General features: G+C 40.0%; 1 protein-coding gene across 8 annotated transcripts in view; it reads right to left on the minus strand.

The window, feature by feature from the left end:
- Positions 1-20,246, minus strand: part of TP63 (tumor protein p63) — a 221,858-nt gene that overhangs the window by 61,302 nt on the left and 140,310 nt on the right. For all 8 annotated transcript variants that reach the window (XM_032337942.1, XM_032337940.1, XM_032337939.1 and 5 more), the window contains one exon: positions 17,675-17,929. In XM_032337942.1, the coding sequence (XP_032193833.1) occupies positions 17,675-17,929 (255 nt within the window). The remainder of the gene's footprint in view (positions 1-17,674; positions 17,930-20,246) is intronic.

Consider the following 20,246-nt stretch of genomic DNA (forward strand, 5'->3'; position numbering starts at 1 on the left):
AAGAAGCAGATCATTGAAATAAAATATCATTACTTTTTAAAGCACCAAGATTTAAGCAGGTACTTAAGTATTGTCTATTAAAAAATAGAAACAAAACAAAAAAGCAAGTAAGTTTCTCAGATTCTCACTCTCTCCCCACAGGGTATTCCACATATATATGTGTGTGTGTGTGTGTGTGTGTGTGTGTGTATGCATATATATTTATAATATATAAGTATGTATATATAATGTATATGCATGAATATATGTGTATGTACATATGTATGTATAATATATACATATATAAGCATATGTATATAAATATGTCTTCTGTCCCCTCTTCTGTTACTTTCCTTTGGATCAGCTTTTGAGCTATACTCCTAAGCACTTGGGGGCAAACACCCAAGTATGTCTCTCATTATGTTTTACACACTATCAGAAACTTTAAAAAACTTTGGAAAGCATCATTTCTTTGCACCTCTTACTAGATTAACAGGAAGATTCATGAACGATTCCAGATATTACTAATACTTTAAATATCATCTTCATATTGGCAACTCTTTTTTTTAGCATAGGGCCCAATGTTGGCACTGCCTCTGCACCATGAGGGTACATATTTTAACCACTAGGCTATTAATGACTCTACTTGCTCTATGAAGAAATGATATTTTATGGAGAATCCTCTAAAACTTCATAAATCTTTTTTAAAATTAGACATGTTTGAACAGGCACTAAAACACAAGCAAGCCTTGGCCCCATCTCATGCGGAATAGGTTGGTTACAGATGTTCCCCTACAAGCTCTATCTTGCCTATTACGAGAACATTCATCTCCCAAACACATCATTTCACCTACTTCGCCTAAAGCAAAACAAACACACACAAAAATTAGAGAATTTTTGAAATATTATTATTAACTCTTAAACCCTTCCACTCACTTATGTCCTTACAAAGAAGGCCGAACATCTGGTTTCTAGAATGCCACCATCTGAAGACTGCTTGCCTTCCCTCATGTGAGCTAATGACAACAGGGGACTCTAACTTGCATCTTCATTTCTCTGACCTACAAAACTGATGCCTGGGCCAGCAGTGACTCATAAAGCTGGAGACGTTAGCTCATGGCAATGATTCAGTCATGAGAATTCTGACAAAGGCCTCTCCCCTCACTGGTGCTTCCACGGGAAATCAGTCCCTGGAAGGGATGGCTTACAACCGAGGCACACATGTTAGTATATCTGGGACCAAGCACTGTGAGAGGGGGCAAGGCTGTCTGTATGACAGCCATCATCCTAATGAGAAAATACTCCACAAGCAGCTTACCCAGGGTAGAAGAGCCTTACAGAAAGGTCCTTATCTCCCATAGCCAGTCATTTCCATCAGACTGGAGAAGAGTGTGAATTCTATTCTAGAGACTACTTGGCTTTCTCCGCAGGGAAAAAGGAAAGGCAGAAGGGTCAAGTGTCTGGAGGCTAGTAGGTTTTTGGCTTTTGTTACCAGGGGTGAGAGAAAACATGGCAGGAAGTTTTGAAATAGGCTGGATAATAATCATCTCATTCAAGCAGGACCTTCAGCTTGAGCCTCAGTAAAAGGACGTGAATGCTAATTTTACAAGACAGGAAGCTACATGCCTTACCTGCTGCCTCTATCCCAAGGCAGCAGTAACAGTTTGGATGAGGATGGACTTCCAAGTTCACAAACCACTGGAAGCTCATTATCTCACTTGATCCTCGCAGCAACCCTGGAGTGTAGCTATCATTATCTTTATTTTAAAGATGAGGAAATGGAGGCACTGGGGACATCGTTAAGTGATTAGCAAAAGCCCCAGCTGGAAAATGGCTGCCAATCCTTTACTAACATATATCCCCTAGGAACACAGTTAATCATTTCAGCTACTTTCCTGGTTCTCCATTCCTCCTCCCTTCTTCCCGTGGAGCCCCTGGCAGCAGGGACTTCCACATCTGACTCTGGGGCTCTCTCATGTCTGTCTTTCCTGGCTCAAGTGCACTGTATCCTGGGTGAGTAGTCAGCCCCACCCCCAAGTGTCTGCACAATCGTAGCATTTTCCAAACTGCTTTCTTCATTCCAGTCCCCCTTCAACCATGCTTGATACTGCTGGATGAATGGGCTTTATATTGGGATCTGAGCATGATTATTCCTATGCTCAAGAAGTGTTCAGCATCAGCACGCTGCCCATGAGACAAAGTCCAAATGCCTTGATCCGCATAGGTTGGCTTCATCCTACCTTCCGAGTTTTAACTTGAGCAGTTTCCCGTACCTGACCACAGCTTCAGGGAGAACAGTTGGGATCACTGTCCTGGGGAGGGCGGAGCTGCCTTGCTTCCCCCTGGGTTTCTACTCCACTGGCTGCCTAGAAAGTCCACTCTCTTCCCCCACTTAACCAGCTGCTTGGCACAGAGCAGGTCATCCACTGCTGTCCTCTTTCTTTCCAGCCACAAAAGACTTGTCCTCTGGATGCACGGGGTTTTTTTTTAATCCAAAGGATCTTCAGAGGCTACTTGATACATTTTCCCATCTGAAACGAGTCAAGAGTCCCACCTACTCCCACACACTGGGTGGCTGAGCTCACTACCACTGGAGGTAGCACATAGAATCCAGACCATTCTTCACTTTGAACTGGAATCTGCTGCCCTGAGACTTCGGTTTTGTGGAGATTGGGCCCTCTGGGCTCACCCAAACAACTCTAGAATGCGGCTAGCTTCAGGAAAGCTGGGCAATATAGAAGGAGCTCTGTGCAACTGAATAACAATATTAACCTTTCATAGTGTGGGGTCCTCACTGGGTTTGGGTTATGGCTGTAAAAATAATTAATCCTCAGTGTTGTCTTCCAGACTACATTAATTTATCTCAAAATTGTTCTTCTTAAACAACTGTTTAAGGTACTGGTACCTCAGAAATAGACATTGCAGTATGCCTGGGTGTAACTCAAAGCCACAAGATAAATGCTATTTATCCTCCTGCAACTAAAATTTTGAAGACTTCTCATTTTTTTAGACAGGGAAAAGAAATATTCATATAAATATATTAAAGTAAAAAAAAAGTTTTATGTAAACAAAACAAAATGTTTTACTGAAATGTTTTATATAAATAAAACAAAACAAAAGCCCAGAAAGTGTATGTCTTCTACTCAGGACTCAGGACCAACTCGAGATGCCCAAGGTAGAGATTCATTTTTCTCTGCTCCTTACTGTGATAAAAGTTTTAAAGCACTGTTCTAACATACAACTTCCACCACAAAATGGTGGCAGCAGAAGCTAGAAGTTCCCCCAGGAGGGGATTCCTTATTACAGTGCCCAAGGAATCTGTGAGTGTGGTGGGGTTAGGCTGAATTCTAATCCTAAATTTATGATCTATACAGTTAAAAAAAATCACCATTGGCCAGGCACAGGGTTAAACAGTTTACATTCATTATGTTTAATCCTATTAATAAAGTGCCACCTAAAGATGTATTAGTCCCATCTTAGGGATGAAGAAGCTGCCCTAGGGATAGTGTCTTGCCCAAGGCCACATAGATAGAGCGGAGGAATTCAACTCCAGGTCTATCTACCCACAAAGCCTAAATTCTTTCCACCCACCACCCTGCCTCCTTAGGCACTTTTGTTTGTCCTCATTTTAGCAAAAGAGCCACAGTCCCTGTTTTCAGGAAGAGGCAAAGATATTCTGGCTATCCACTAGGATGGTGACAGTATTTGTAATCATCAGTCCTGCAAGATAACTAGAAATGATACACTGTGAGCATCCCCCATATTTTACAGGATTATATATGCCATATCACATCTCATTGTAAGTTAGCAGTTGAGAGAACATTTTCATCTTAAATCAGGAAATGATGGAAAAGAGATGATCCCCTATTCTGCTTAAATGTTTTCAAGTATTCCATTTTCTGCTTCTGAAGTCTAAATTCCGATGTCAAACACATTCAGAGAGCAATAAATTAGGAGCTAATCTGTGCCCCACAACCATATGCCCAAGTGACAGCTTCAAAACAAATTGTCAAACCATTTTTAAAAAGAAAATCTGTTAGTGTGGGAATGCTTGTAAGCAAGTTTTAGAAGGATGTAACCTCTCACACTGCTCATCTAACAGTGTGGGCAGTACCCAGGCAAAATATATTCATCCTAACGCCCTCCCACTTCTAAATTAGTTTTTTCTTGAGGCATTCTCTATGTGCTGAGCACAACTGACATTCTACTGAGATCATGGACAAAAGATACCCAAGCAACTCTGGTCATTTCTTTGTATATACCCACTAGGACCCTCAAAGGCAGACACAGTGAAGGTTGGACTCAAATCTAAGCTCTGTGAAGTTTGGTTGTACTCTGAGACAACAGGAAGGAAAACTTAGATTTAAAAGTAATTATAATAAAAGATTATTTCTAACAGGTAGAAAGAACATATAAATTTTTTAAAAAATGCATCTACATTAAAATACTGCTTTGGTTACATTGTGGCACTATGAGTTCACACCTTGTAAAGTCAAACCATCAGAGAAAGAGGTCTTAAAATTATATCGCTTATCTTTATTTCACTAAAATACTGGCAGATGGTTATGGAGACCTTCTTTGCTAGAAATTTCAAAGCACTGAAAAGGAAAGTATATGGAATGGCATGCTTACTGTATTCATTGACTAAGATCACTTAGTATTGGGTATAAAATGCAGATTCCTCAAAAAGGAGCAAGACTTGCCAGGGAAAAGAAAATAAGAAGTCCCCTTTCTTCTCCTTTCCGGAAATAGCTCAGCCAACACTCTTAAGAGGAAAACTGAAGGAAATAAGAGGTATGTTCTCCCTCTTGGTAGCAAAAACATCCAGTAGATTATAGAATACATTAGTCAAAGAAGCCAAGATTTTAAACTGAATTTAACATTCAGTTTCAAATGGCTTGGCTCTTCTCCTCTTAGAAGTCCATATTATGAAAACATACTATTAAAGCGTCTTAGAAAACATCCAATGAACAAACTTAGAGAATCCACGTTCTACTTTTACAGAAGAATCCACTGGCTGTTTTCGCATGAACCATGTTCCCTTCCCTTCTCTGTTCTTCTTCCTGTTCCTTCACCTTTCCCCTCCCTGCTCCTAATTCCCACGTATCCAAGATGATAATACACTTGGATAGAGGCTGAAAGAAGATTCTGTAAAAACTTAACAAAAGGACTTTTCTCAGCACGATTCTTCTACCTATGTCTATGATGTTTATGTGAAGAAAAACATAGCTGAAAACCACATGGCAGTAGGTAAGAAATCACTTTTGTGGGGCACCTGGGTGCCTCAGTGGGTTAAGCCCCTGCCTTCGGCGCTGGTCATGATCCCAGAGTCCTGGGATCGAGCCCTGAATCTGGCTCTCTGCTCAGCAGGGACCCTGCTTCCCTTCCTCTCTCTGCCTGTCTCTCTGCCTACTTGTGATCTCTGTCTGTCAAATAAATAAATAAAATTTAAAAAAAAATCCCTTCTGAAATATGAATACATTACAGGAACTTTTACAAAGAGCTCTATATGTAATGCTTCTTGAGGGTCCTAGTGAGTAACCTGGAAGAAGTCTACTTTTCCTTCAACTTCTGCTGCTGAGTGAGACATCTTTTCTCTAAACCTTGAGTTGGCCCTCACTTGCCATTCTAGCTTTTATGTCAAAAAAATACACAGATGAGTTACTGTTTGTTGAATCATGTAAGGACCTTCAGACATAAAATAGAAGTACCTGCAAAAGATGCTTTTGTTACACCTAAATATAAAAGTGTAAGCTGTGGTCTTTGAAGGTAAACATCAAACACGATCTATTACCAGTGAATACCATGAAAGATTAATATAAACCTAAAGAATAAGTTACCTATGGTAACTCTTAGGGGTGGATGATATATTTTTCCAAGACTGATTAAAATAGTTATTTTTCAGATGCCTTTCTAAACTCAAAGGAAATAAAGTTAAACTTAAGCATTTTAAATGAGTGCGTATTGATTTATATAATTTCAATACATTCTAGACACGAGAATAAGCAAGGGAGAAAGAGGTTACTTAGCTATGTGGGTTAGTTCAAGAAGAAATTCTTAATTATCATTATAGGATACTTTCTACACCTCTATCCTAACTGTTAAGTATTAAAAAAATTACTCCAGAGTTCTATTACGACAATACTTTCTAGTGTACCTACTGATCAATCTGCTTTATCTAATTATCAAACGCCATTTCCCATGGACCTTCCATACAAATTCTATGGGTTTGTACAGACAGGTCAAAAGAGTGAGTGTAGGTGATAATTTGAACAAATAATATTTCAAGGTAAGCACCAAATTCTGAGTGGATATACAACTTGAGTCCTCAAAGACCTCCGTGATCAATCACTAAGGCAAAGGAACAGAGCTTGCTCCCACTAGCACTCACAGCTTTTCTTGTAAACACTTGCTTCTGGGGACATTTTATCTTCTCAAGACTGTCCTGCTTTGGAGATTGTGGTGTGGTCAGGGATAGTAAACACACAGAAAAACTAAGATTTTAAATTCAATAGGATCCAGTTTTTTTCTCTCCCTTACTGTAATAATATCTTTATTATTATTCCCCTCTAATAATGCCTTTAAAAATTAATTCAAATTCTTAAAATAAAGCCAGTCTACACTACATAATTCTTTTTTGAATAGAATTCTTAGCAACAGGAAGATGTTTTGTAAGTCTCCATTCTAATTTTCCTAGAGAAAATTTTGAGAAACAAAGGTATCTCCGATTATTACACATTAAGTGCATCAAAATTCTGGCATATCAAAATATTAATTAAAGTATTTATTATAATAGCATATCAATTTTAGATAAATCAAGTTCATAAAAATAACAAAACATTATGAGTAAACTTAATACACATGTTAAGGCATTCAAGATATTTAAGCAAGTTTTACAGGACTATGATAATTATTTTGCTATTTTAAACTATTACAGTGGCTGATAGTGGTCAGAATTTTGCTTTTTATGACATACAGTTAATCACATCTATGGCTTACTTGATGACAAGTCCTTGGTCAGAAATATAATCCATAATATCAATGTTTTTCTTATGGGAAAATGAGATTTGCTTTCCCAGGAATACAAAATAGCTTAAAAAAAAAAAGTAGAAGCAATTTATATTGTTTAACACCAGGGCTCTATATTCATAAATATGAAAATCATAAATTTACACCCAGGGTAGAAGGAAAAAATACGTAAACAAGGGAGAGAGAAGAAAGAAATGTCTTTCAAGTCTAAATTTTAATTATTGGAAATTAATTCCTTTTTTACTCAACTAGAGTAACATATTTGTATTTATACAAATATGCATATTAATTTTATATTTTTAAGGAAAATAGTAATATTTTTCTTTTACTGACCTCTTAAAAGTGATCACAGTTTAAAATTTTATCATTGGTTCTAAAAAATCTTACCAATAAATCCCTAAGAAAGAAAGTAACTGATTAACAGTTGTGGGATCCAATTAAACATGCTTTAAGAAGAAATTATTTTATATTAGAAGAAAATACATATATATGTATACATATTTGTATATGTATACATGTACATGTATACATGTACATATATATATATGTATACACACATGCACACATACATTATATATAGTGTATTTTTCATCCCACTTTTATTTCTAGGGATTTATATATTTATACCATTTTATTAATCTCTGCTTATAACTGGAAAACCTCAGGAAACCAACTAAATTGTAAGCATGAATTGATGCAGTATTCAGCAGATAAATCTAAAAACAAAAATCCAGGGTAAGATAGTAACATACTGTGTTTTTAGAACTTGATCTCTCAGGCTTCCAAAGAGCTTCGTAAACGTTAATTAGGCCTCACAACAATCTTGCCAACTAAATACTATAAGACCCATTGAACAGGTGGGCAGACACAGAAGAACTTGCCCAAGATCATAAGGCTTGTTAGTACTCCAAAGATGCCCTCTGAGTCCTGTTTTCTACTTCATGGACCGTGCTCTTTGTGAGCCTGTCAGATGACTTTTCAGATTCAAATGAGGATCCTTAAGCTAAGTAATCATTGTTCTTCCTAATATAACTTGGAAACCATTCAAATAAAAAAATAAGTATTTGGGGGGCACCTGGGTAGCTCAGTTGGTTAAGTGTCTGACTCTTGATTTGGGCTCCGGTCATGATCTTGCGAGATCAAGCCTCACATCAGGCTTCCTCACTTGGCATAGACCTGCTTAAGATTCTCTCTCTTTCTCCCCCTCCCCCAACCAAAGTACTTTAAAATAGAATATTTGCCTTCATTATATATTTCACAAGACTTAGTAGATGATACCTGTTAAACCATATAAAAACTAAAAATAAAAACTGAATGAGTAACCCATGAAGGAACATCTGCATGACTGGTGAACTTGAAAATTCCCTATTCGGCATAACATGATCAGAAATTACATTCCAAGCTTTCGGACATTAGTAATACAGTAACAAAGTGGCAAATTATACTGTTCTCTTTTCCACTAAGACATCATGGGTCTTCATTACTACATTCGAACTAAAATAAGAATGCTCGTTCTATTTGTAAAGTGAGAATGTTTCCCTAACTTACCTCACAATGAATTAGATCTAGGATCTCTGGCTACTATCAAATTTTCTTTTAAATTTCACCTGAGGGCAGCCTGATGATGGGGCCATAATCATTATTAAAAACCACAGGAGAGACTGCTGCCAAGATCATTACCTTTAGACCTCCATGTGTCTAATTACAGGACCCCTTGTTCTAAAAGCCATTCCATGTCTACAGAACATCTACAGGGCTTCAAAGAGTCTAACATTTTCCCTTACAATAAACTCTCCTTTAATCTCAGAGAATTGGAAGTGGTTGAGCAGAAAGCTATGTTATCTCAAGTCGTCTTCCAGTCATGGTGACCTGAGTAGACATAGTAATTGATAGTGATACAAACCTATGAGGATATATTTTACGCACATGCTATACTCATGATGTGACAGGTGATTGCTAAACCCCTTTCATGAGAAAAATACATCTGCCCTTTTCCACCAGAGGGGATGGAAACCATGGCAAGACTTGGTCATATTATGGAAATGGCTAATTATCTGGGATGTGAGTGGAAGAAGGTGCCGAACTCAGGTATGGGAATGCCTTAGAGCAACATTCCCTCAATAAATGGTACATATCATTCTGGGCTGATTTGAAGGGATCTTTGTCAAGCTTAATGATATACTGTGTTTCTTTTGAGTCATTAAAAATTCTTATGACATTATTCTCTGTTTACACCTCAATTTTCAGGTCATTTTTCTTCTGGCACACACTCTACTTGCCAATTAAAAACAAGCCATCAGTTAGTGAGCTGAGAAAATTGATTCAACTCTCTTTCAATCTCACTGCCCTTTTCTGATTACAGTTTGGCCAATTTTAGAGAGGTAAGTCATAGAGTCCCATAAATTCTCCAACGATAAAAACAAAAACAATCAGATAAGATCCTTTCCTTAGACAAAGGATCCAACAATGCACAGTATTACATATTGTATACAATAAAATTCTACTTGGAATGAGAAGGTGAAAGTCATTTACTGCAAGAAAAAAACAGAAAAATCTCCAATGACAAGCATGTTGCTTAATTTATTGTAGAAAGGGATTAATCTAGATAAGTTTTTAAAGGGATAGAGAATTATTTATGAATGAAACATATTTACTGGTAATCTCTCCCTTAGATACCTGCTCTAGTTTCCAGTTATATTATGTAAACTTCACATAATCTTCCCTTGTCACTGTTCAATATATGACAAGGTCAACATTCAGTACGTCTATTGTTTCCTTTGGTCTAGAGTGTTTTATGATTTTTTTTAAAACTAAATTATTACGATCATTTAAAGATCTGCAGATATTATGTGCAAATCCAGGTTTTCAAGCTGTTTCTGAAAATTTATTCTTTTAATGCCAGGTCTACTTTCTCCCAAAACAACGGGCTGAGATTGCAAAGGACAGACCTTGTAGGCAGGGCACATGATCTCATCTTGCTGCCATCCCTGTTCTCATCATTCAATTCCCACTGATATTTGGGTTTTCCACCCCTCAGGTAGCCCATATCTAGTCAACATGATCTGTTAAACCAAAAGGGCCTGATAATCTTATTCCCATTCCTTTTTTTTTTAAATAAATTATTTATTTATTTGACAGAGATCACAAGTAGGCAGAGGGGCAGGCAGAAAAAGGAAAGCAGGCTACCTGCTGAGTAGAGACTGATGTGGGGCTTGATCCCAGGACCCTGAGATCATGACCTGAGCCAAAGGCAGAAGCTTAACCCACTGAGCCACCCAGGCACCCTGCATCGGATTCCCATTCTTGATGAAACTGTCCATGGTGACAGATTTATATCATGATCTTCCCAATATTAATCCACCATTCCAGGAAAGCAAAGCTCCAGTGAAAAAACAAGGTACTGAGTGGCTGTTGAATACCTACAAAACCAAAACAAAAAACTGACCAGTACTAATGTCAACAGAGTGATGGAGAAAAAGGACATGGAAGGGAAGAAAGGGACGGAAGGACTGAGGAAGAGGAGGATGGGGAGAAAGAACAAGGAGAAAAACAAAAAGAAAACTTTATAGTGGAAAAAAGAAATGTCAACTTTATTTAAATTTGCTATTTATTTCTTTTTAATTAAGTGGTAGTTCTCATCACATTAGATATAATAAATCAGTGTCAAAATTTTTATTTTTACTTTTGTTTTTTTAAAGATTTCATTTATTTATTTTTGAGAGTGAGAGAAAGAGAGAGATGACAAGTAGGCAGAGCAGCAGGCAGAGGGAGAGGAAGAAGCAGGCTTCTTGCAGAGCAGGGAGCCAGATGCGGAGCTCAATCCCAGGACCCTGGGGTCATGACCTAAGCAGAAGGCAGAAGCTTAGCCCACTGATCCACCCAGGCACCCCCAAAATATTTATTTTTAAATAAAAAGCGCATTCAACAAATCATTCAGAATAGTGTGGGAGGGGCATAAACATTAGGTGAAACTGGTTTATCCCACATACATTGACCTAGAGTCAATCTAAACAAATTAGGGCAAACATGCTGATGAAGTTATTCTGCCCTGCCCTGGGGCCAAGAGCCCTGCAGTGTGTCTTGTGATGGAAATTCATTTTTAATTCCAATCCAGGGTCAACCAAGTAACAGGAACCATCACCAAGAATATTCTGGCCCTTTACTTAGGAGAGTCTTCCTCAATGCTTGGTGGACTAAGAAATAGCTTGGCTAACAGGCGACTGTGCTCAGTGTTATTGTTTCCTTCCTCATGAGAGGGGCACCCGAAGGCACTCCTCTATGTATCTTCGGAGACTTACAGGGCAGCTATGTCAGGAAGTGAAAATAATCTCGTTATGGGTAACACATGTATCACTGTCAGGAGCCAAGTCTTCTCTCCTGTCCCTCAGCAATAAAACCTAACAGCCACTCAGTGATGAGATCAGCTCCAATTAAAGCTCGAACTTTGACGACAAAAGTGTTTCCTTAGTGTAAAGCAGTTGATAAATCATTTTCACCATGAAAAACCTGGTCTGTACACCATGTCCTTTGATGGGCTATTCTTAAGAGTCCTGAGATTCCAGAGGGCCACGCAATGGGCTGGCTTGCATTAGAATTCTGCAGAGCTGGCAGCCTGATTCTGGAAGTCTTACATTTCAGGTAACCTGATGACAGGGAGGGTGGGCCACAGGCATGCCTCTCAGCTCGCCTGTGAAGCCAAGGGAAGAGAGCTTGCAGGACTGATATGCTGGGATCAATGAAGCTCTCCCTGGGGAACTGGCTGTTCCCCTTTCAAATACCACCTCCCTAATCTCTCCACTTGCTCAAGTCAGATTCTTCAAAGCTCTGAACAGGACATGAAGCTGGCATGATTAGGAACGGCAAAGGAAAAACGCTCTCTTGAAATCATGAGTAGAGGCAAAAATCATCCCTTTTACGGATGGTTAACAAAGTCAGAATTGAGGCATACTGCTTGGAACTGGAATTGCTTCCTTTAGCCGTGAAGAGAAAAAAAAGTTTCTTTATATTTATTACGGGCCTGTGTAGGCTGGACAGTGTGCTGGGCACTAGGTCAGGAGGCCTACCCTCCAAGCAAGACCTTTAAATCTGTGAAGGGAAAAATCACAACAGAAAAAAAAAAAAAAAAAAAGTATGGCCAATGACCAGGTCTTTATCTCAGACAAAGCACAACAACAACAAAAATCACTAATGTGAAAGTTTTTCACAGTATTCACACACAGATAATACTGTACATCATGGGTTATGACAAAACAGCTCTCAAACTGATAAAGGTGTGTGAGGCTGATCATCAAGACATCTGACCTATATTCCCAAGAGGACTGGTCACTAGAGTCTGAGGAAAGGGAACACTCTGCCCCCAGAAGAGATGTTCTCACCACACCTCTCAGTTCTCAAGTAGCTGCCACAGAAAGCTTATCTTTTCCTTAGCAATAACTCCAAAAACATTCCAGTCAGTACACATGATTCTCTTCAATAGCCACAGAGTAATGTGTTACATGGACATGCCACAGTCCATTGAAACAGTTCCCACTGGTGAGTGTGTGGCTTCCCTCCAGAACTCTGCCACCACAAGTCAATATATCAACTCTTCCATGAGTGAAATCCACCGTTAGCCTTTATTTACCAGGACGACTAAAAACAAGGCATTGCCACAAACAAAGTGGCCGATTAAAAAATGAGACATGTTGAAGTTAACAGTTTCTTAAAATCTGGAGAGGACCTTTCCCTGTGTTAGGTAGGAGGGCCTGTGTCTGCTTGGGCGGGCATAGGAAAACAGCAGAGCCGTCCTGTGGGAGTCTGCATATGGGACGACCTGTTATCATTCTACATCATCTAATTCATATATTTGGATAGTGGATAATATCACAGTTCCTTGGGGCATGCGAATAGCACCAAAGCACTAAGGGGGGAAAAAAAGGGTAGAAACTTTTTGCTTTGCATTCTTTCAAATTGTTGTACAACTGAAACCTCACAAAACTGTAATAAACTCATGAAACAAAGGGATCAAAATTCAGATTCGGCAAACATTTCTATTCCTATGAGAAGCTAGTATTACACGGGTCATGCAATCCTCATAATAAGGAATAAGCATTAACATCCTATTTGGACAGGTCCCATAGGCTGTGAGCAAATTTCAGAATCAAAATCCACACCTAAGTTTCTTGCCATTTGTCTTTTTTGTTTCCTCTTTCTTTTTCTTTCTTTCTCTCTCTCTCTTTTTTTTTTTTTAAGATTTCATTTATTTATTTGACAGAGATCACAAATAGGCAGAGAGGCAGGCAAGGGTGGGGGGAACCAGGCTCCCCGCCGAGCAGAAAGCCTGATGCGGGGTTCGATCCCAGGACCCTGAGATCATGACCTGAGCTGAAGGCAGAGGCTTTAACCCACTGAGCCACCCAGGTGCCCCATTTTTTTTTTTTTTTTTGAAGATTTCACTTATTTATTTGAAAGGGAGAGCATGAGCAGGAGGAGTGGCAGAGGAAGAGGGGGGAGACTCCTCACTGAGCAGGGAGCCCAGTGTGGGGCTCAATCCCAGGACCTCAACACCCAAGCTGAAGGCAGACACCCTACCAACTGAGCCACCCAGGTGTCCCTCTTGCCATTTCTAAAATACCATTCTGTCAACCATCTGATGGCTCCTGATTTTTTGCCATGATCCTAGACTGGCACCTCAGGATGTTAAAGGGGAGGCCTTCCTGAGCAGCAGCAATTAGACTCTAGAAAGAAGAAAGGAGTCTGAAGTGAAGTCCTAAGTTCAGTGTGGGTTTGGGTTTGAACGTATGTGTACATGTCTATGAGATATGGAATATGAAAAAATGTTATCACACTTCATTTTATTTCATCGGAAAAAGTTTAAAATAAATACCTTGCTTTTATGGAACTGGAAATACAATCACATTCGTTGTTTAAAAAAATAGAGAAAGCAAATATGCATATATGCTTTAAATATATTCATTATATTTTGGCAGTAATTCTGAGTAAAACCAGAATGAAAAGAGAAAACACGAGAGGATGATGACAAGTGATAAAATGGTACTAAAAAGGTTTTTATTAAAAAATTACCAGGAGACGATGCAGAAAGTGTGGTTCCTCCTCCTGACAGCTGCTTCTGCTACTTCTAGTTTGTGGGCAGTTTTAAATGATAGTATTTTATTTTGAAAAGTGGCTTTAACGTGCACAGATGCCAAAGAAATAGGTGTTGTGTAATATGACATTTAAAAAGCCCTCTCCATCAGCTCAGTCTCAGCTCCGTACCACACAGGGCCTGGATATCCCTCCATGGTTTCTTCTATTCATTTCCAGGAGAAGCTGTCTAGACAGGACCGCAGAGAGACGTGAGCTGGGAATGGGAGGCCCTGGGTTCCTCTCCCTCCTCGACTGGTCATCAGCCTTGTCACCTTCACTCCTCTAAGCTTCCTCATTTATAAAAGTGGGGCTGACAGCCCTCGTTGTGAGGCTCAGTCAAAATAAACAAGTGAGATGATAATTTTTAAAAATGCGAGGTGAGCTGTGAAATGTGTAAGCCTAATGATTCACAGACCGGTACCCCTGGGGCAAATAATACATTATATGTTAATAAAAATAATTTAAAACAAATGTAAGGTCTATGTCTAAGTGGAAGTGTATACAGTTTGGCTCAGAGAGTTAGATACTGCTGCTTAGCTGTTTTAGGTGATCTCAGTAGCTACACAGATAAGGGTTTGAGGGCCCTAAATTTAGGAGAAATGTCCCTCTGACTAAAATAAAAGTGAGGGTGAACAAGAAAGGACTTACTAAAACTCTGGGGATGCCTGGGTGGCTCAGTTGGTTAAGCCACTGCCTTCGGCTTGGGTCGTGATCCCAGGGTCCTGGGATTGAGTCCCACATCGGGCTCTCTGCTCAGCGGGGAGCCTGCTTCTCTCTCTGCCTCTGCCTGCTGCTCTGCTGCTCTGCCTGCTTGTGTTCTCTCTCTCTCTCTCTCTCTCTGACAAATAAATAAATAAAATCTTTTTAAAAATAAATAAATAAATAAATAAATGAAACTCTGAACACCATCTGATACACTGGCAGGAGAGAAGGGACATCTAATTCGGTCACCCCATTCTATAAAATCAATAGAGTAGATAGTAGACAGCTGAAGAGAAACCCAAGAAAGGCAAAGCAGCTTAAGTAAGGCCGTTCTTTAATGGTAGGCAAAGTTTCTAATGAGAACCTAAGTCCTTCTGGAAATGTCCTAGTTTAAGATTTTATTTTGATTTGACATAAAGAGAGAGAGCACAAGGGGGAGTGGCAAGCAGAGGAAGAAGCAGGCTGGGGAGCCTGTTATGGGGCTGGATCTCAAGAACCTGGGTTATGACTTGAACAGAAGGCTGCTTAACTGACTGAGTCACCCACATGTCCCAAGAACCTCTATGCTGCTAATTACTTCAACCTCACTGTAAGAAAATAAAGTAGGTTTCACCAGACTCATCGTTATCCTCATCAGAAGTACTGAATGAACTTGAGAAAGATGAAGTGACTCAGCTAAAAACTCACAAAGATGATCATATCTAGAATTAAGGCTTTCTGATTTCTAAACAGTGGCTCTTCCCATAAATAGCAGTGACTACCCTGTCATTCAGAATACTGATCTCACTGTTGTCCCATGTAAGGAAACCTAAGTATACTCAAGAAGACATTTTCTCTCTTTCTTAATCTACCACTTAAGTATAGCTCCCCAGGCTTTTTTCTATGACACAATTTAGTTCTCTGAGGAAAGGGCTTGGATGGTTCAGAATCATGTTCAAACTGGAAGAAACCTTAAGAACGTTAAGATTTCTGTATGAGGAGCTGATGAGACTGATTTCATGTTCCACCTGCAGCACGCTCCACCACTATGATCCTTAAACCATGTTAGAGGGGAAATGCTCCATCATTTAGTGGCCTCATTGTGCCCATTAGCCCTTCAGGTGTGCTTATTCCTAATGCAGTGGAGCTTGGCCCAGGTGTGCAAACAAGAAAGTGTTGGCCTGGAAGATCAGGGACCGTGAACACCCAGTGGGTCATCCCTATGCTAAAGCGCACCATGCGCCATTTATAACATGGCGCTTCTAGCAGATCTTCAGCACACTACTACTGAGACTGATCAACCAATATTTACTTAAGGTCTAGGGACTCTACGTTTACTCACCTTTAGTGTCTGTCTCCAGGATTATTACAAAAGACCCTCAAGACTGGGACGTAATTGGTAAATAACACATGGGAGGAAGATCAGATTTTAAGCTTTTACTTAGACTTTATGTTTGAAGTATGAACCATGACAGAACCGCTTCTCAAACCATGAAAGAAAAGCCCCAAAATAAAAATTTTGACCCCTTTTGAACATCCTGATGTGGAAGGGTAGAAAAAGAACACAATCTAGTGCGGGAAGGGAGAATCCGAAATAGGTCCTGCACCACAGAAACCTCTGTCCCTTCAGGGATGTGACTTCAACTCCACATTCTTAGCTTTCCTCACTAGGAAAATGGGAATTATAAAACTTGTCCTACCTAGCTCACAAAGAAGCGAAGACAAAATGAGGGTACACGTGTGAAACTACGTTGGGATGTAGTGAGTAAATGCAGATTGTTTTATAAACGATGTAGAGCTGGATTAAAGCTACAGTGAACTAGACTCTGTAACATAAAAAGTAAAACACTTTCCAGAGAAATCTATTTGCCAACGGGGGTGGGAAGATCTGCTAAAATAATTCTAAAACTATTTATCAGTAAGATGATAGTGTCTGGAAGCACTTCTATAATCCATGCAAATAGTAAGTTGTTTGAAAAACATGTGTGCCATTTTGTCACTTTGGTGTTGGGCATCCTTTGTTCAAGTAGTTAAAACCAGTCTTGTAAGTCTCCTCCCTCATATGTGAACTTTATTTATAATACATTAGAAAACAAACTTTGAAATAGAATAAACATTCTTGTACCTTTTTAATTTTTGAAAATATTTCCATGTACTCTTGGAAAAGTTATATATGCAAAGTTCATTTTTTCCCCCAACATTTTTAACCAGAATCTCTTTGGACTAATTGAAGTTTTAGAGCTTTCTTTGAGGAAAAAAATTCTAAATGTAGTAAATATATAAGTATCAATAAGTTATAATTTGTGCTATAAAACCTACAAGTATAAATGAATTTAGCCATTCTATAATAAATAAGATTTTAATTTCCTATCACTCCATGTTTGCAATTTAATTTTTTTAACCACACATTAATATGACATTTACTTCTTCAAAGTAATGAGATAGTAACTATGATACACTCTTAGAAATGCAAGCCTGTATCCTATGCCCATGATACTTTTTGTTAGAATAATGCTTTATAGTTTTCCAAAAACTTTCAGGTAGAGGACTCCCCCCCCCACCCCAACTGCACAAAGCAGGGGAGAACAGATCTGCTGAAATTGCCAGAACATAGGGCTTTGGTTCCAAGATCGGGGTTTTTCCCATTCAATGGCACTTTTTCTTTCTCAGGTTCTGTGTTAAATATTTAAAAATAAAATGTCCATGGAGGACAGTGAAAAACATTCCACCATTCAAAATGGATCTGTAAGCTTTGACAGAGGAGAAGCCGCTGGGAGGGGCAGTGAAGACCACCCCCCCCCCCCCGCCCCTCAGATTCAGGGGTCAAGTTGAAGGGCACACAGGGACCCGGGGCTCTTACCGTCCAGGTGGCCGACTTGGCGGTGCTGGACTGCTGGAAGGACACGTCGAAGCTGTGCGGACCCGGGTAGTCGGTGTTGGAGGGGATGGCGGGGGATGGAGAGAGGGCGTCGAAGGTGGAGCTGGGCTGCGCGTAGGGCGACGGCGCCGTGACACTGTTCTGCGCGTGGTCTGTGTTGTAGGGGCTGGTGGACGAGGAGCCGTTCTGGATCTGCTGGTCCATGCTGTTCAGGAGCCCCAGGTTCGTGTACTGTGGCTGCAGGACACCCAGAAACCCCAGTGTTAGCTATGTTGGCGGCAGATCATTGCTCTGAGAAGGCATCATTTGCTGCATGCATTCTACAGAAATCGAAATTCACATTCAGAAATGAATCTTCACATTCCGGGTAAAAGGAGTAATTTGTGATACACAGAAACAGCAAGGGAAGTCTAAGGCCTGCCTGTGTTTTGTAATGACCCACAGAGATCACAAAGCTTCACGTGCAGCTTTTGGAGACTGTGGTCTCCTGAAGAGAAACTGATAATAGAATATACGCAATGATTTTGTGGTAGTACTGTCTAGTGACAGACAGTGACTGTGTGTGTAGGGAGGAGAGCATAGGGTATAGACTTGAAATCACATTGTACACCTGAAACTAATGTAACATTGTGTGTCAACTATATTTAAAAAAAAAAAAAAGTAGAATATGTGCTCATTAACAAACTGGACAAAAATGTCCAGAGCTCAGTAGTTATAGAGAAGGTCTTTAAAATAAATAAAAACCACCTACTATTTCTTTTTTATCCCCTCCCGCCATAGTATTCAGAATAAGAAAGAACACTGGGTAGATATGTTTTAAAGAGGACTTAAGCATAGAGTTGTTGTATATGGGGCAAAATCAGAGGTCCTCCAAACTTCCCTGTAGTCTTATTGTCTAAATTCTGTCCCAGGGTACCAGGAATGCCACCCCCCACTGCCCTCTGCCCCGGGCCCCAAGGACTCTGTTCAGGAAGACTGGAGAAGCATGGGTAGTAAGGTTAGGGAGAGCCACCTAGATATTTTTAAAGAAAACATGCTAGTATATCATCCAAGCATAACCTAATTTTTTATCTGTTCTTTCATTTTCTTTGTAGCCATTTCTTCTTTGCCAGAGTAGAACATGTGTAAGAGGAACATCATCTAGTTATAATTAACATTCTATATTTGATATAATTTAGAAGTACATTAGTTCATATAGCTCCTCTCCCAGATACTTATAGGTCTTCTGGGCCAACAGGCACGGAACAGGAGGCACTTGATAGGATGTACATGGAAAGAAGAAATTGACTTGTCATTTAATCTGGGAAAAAAATGCATTAGTATCATAGAGTGGGAGAGATCTTCTCAAGCATCAGCTAGTAAGCACAGAGTGAGAATTCTGAAACCAAATCTTCTGACTCTGAGTCCAGGCCCTGCCCAGCACCATCACACCTGTCGGTCTGATGAGACAATTCAAGTCCTTCCTAAACTAGAGTCAAAACGGGCACATTTCAGAAGGGGCAAGCACCGGATGGTATAGTTTTTTGTGTGTGAAAACTTCTGACTCATATTGATCTCATTCTTTCTTCAAGTTAGTGAAGGGGAAAACAAAGCAAAAGCAGGAGAGAAAAGTAGTCTCTTTGGTACATATTTTATAAAGGAAAGGAGGACTCTGGCTCTTCCGTTGAAGGATAACTGAGAGTCCTTGACCAAGTAAAACTGCGGGGAAGAACAGACTCACAAAGAAAGAGAAGCTGGACGAAAATTGTCATTAAACTGAATTATTTAACTAAAATTTAGGTTTTTCACACGGTGGGGAGAAAGTACGAACTCGGCCATTCCATTCAGTCCAGAGAGCATCTGTCTAAATGCTAAAGGCCGCATGTCCATTCCAGTACATTTATACATTCGCATTCCACGGCCGGATGCCACGTCCCCATTTGCTCTTCAAATCACTATTAATCTCTGTACACTTCTCCCCATGCTGACAAGAGCAGCTGTTTGTCTTGCCTTCTCTCCCCTCTGACTTCTCTGGCTCCCATTCCTTCCTGTCCTCCAGCTTCAGCTTCCCCTCCTGACAGGTGAGGCAAAACTGCAGGTGAGTCAGTGGGGAGAGAATAAAACCTGAGGCGCTGGTGAGCGTCCACACCCCTGCCCCCCGCCCCTGAATTCAGCTCCTCAGGAGGTACGCAGGCCTGCAGCAGCAGCCTAGGAATGGGATTGAAAAGATATTATTTGTGTTCAAGTTAAGGGTCAGCATGCAAAGCACTCCTGAAGGTCCTGTAGGAATCAGATAATGCTCCTGGAGGCACGTGCTTCCCTACAGCGGTACAATTAGGGAAGCAGCCGGCCCTGACAAAAAGGACAAAGGAACCGGCTGAGCACTTTCTCACAGGCAGTAAAATGCCTGTGGAGTCACCCCTTTCCTCCTTCCAGCTACAGAGAATGGAACTTGGGCTAATTGTGGGCTTGGATGAGAACAAAGAAACTTCGTCCTTTGATTTTTTTTTTTTTCAATATATGTAAAGAGAAACGTTTTGGGACCAGCGTTAAAAGCCAGTGAGCAAACACTCAG

Source organism: Mustela erminea, chromosome 1 (genome assembly GCF_009829155.1).
Source record: "Mustela erminea isolate mMusErm1 chromosome 1, mMusErm1.Pri, whole genome shotgun sequence".
Classification (NCBI taxonomy): domain Eukaryota; kingdom Metazoa; phylum Chordata; class Mammalia; order Carnivora; family Mustelidae; genus Mustela; species Mustela erminea.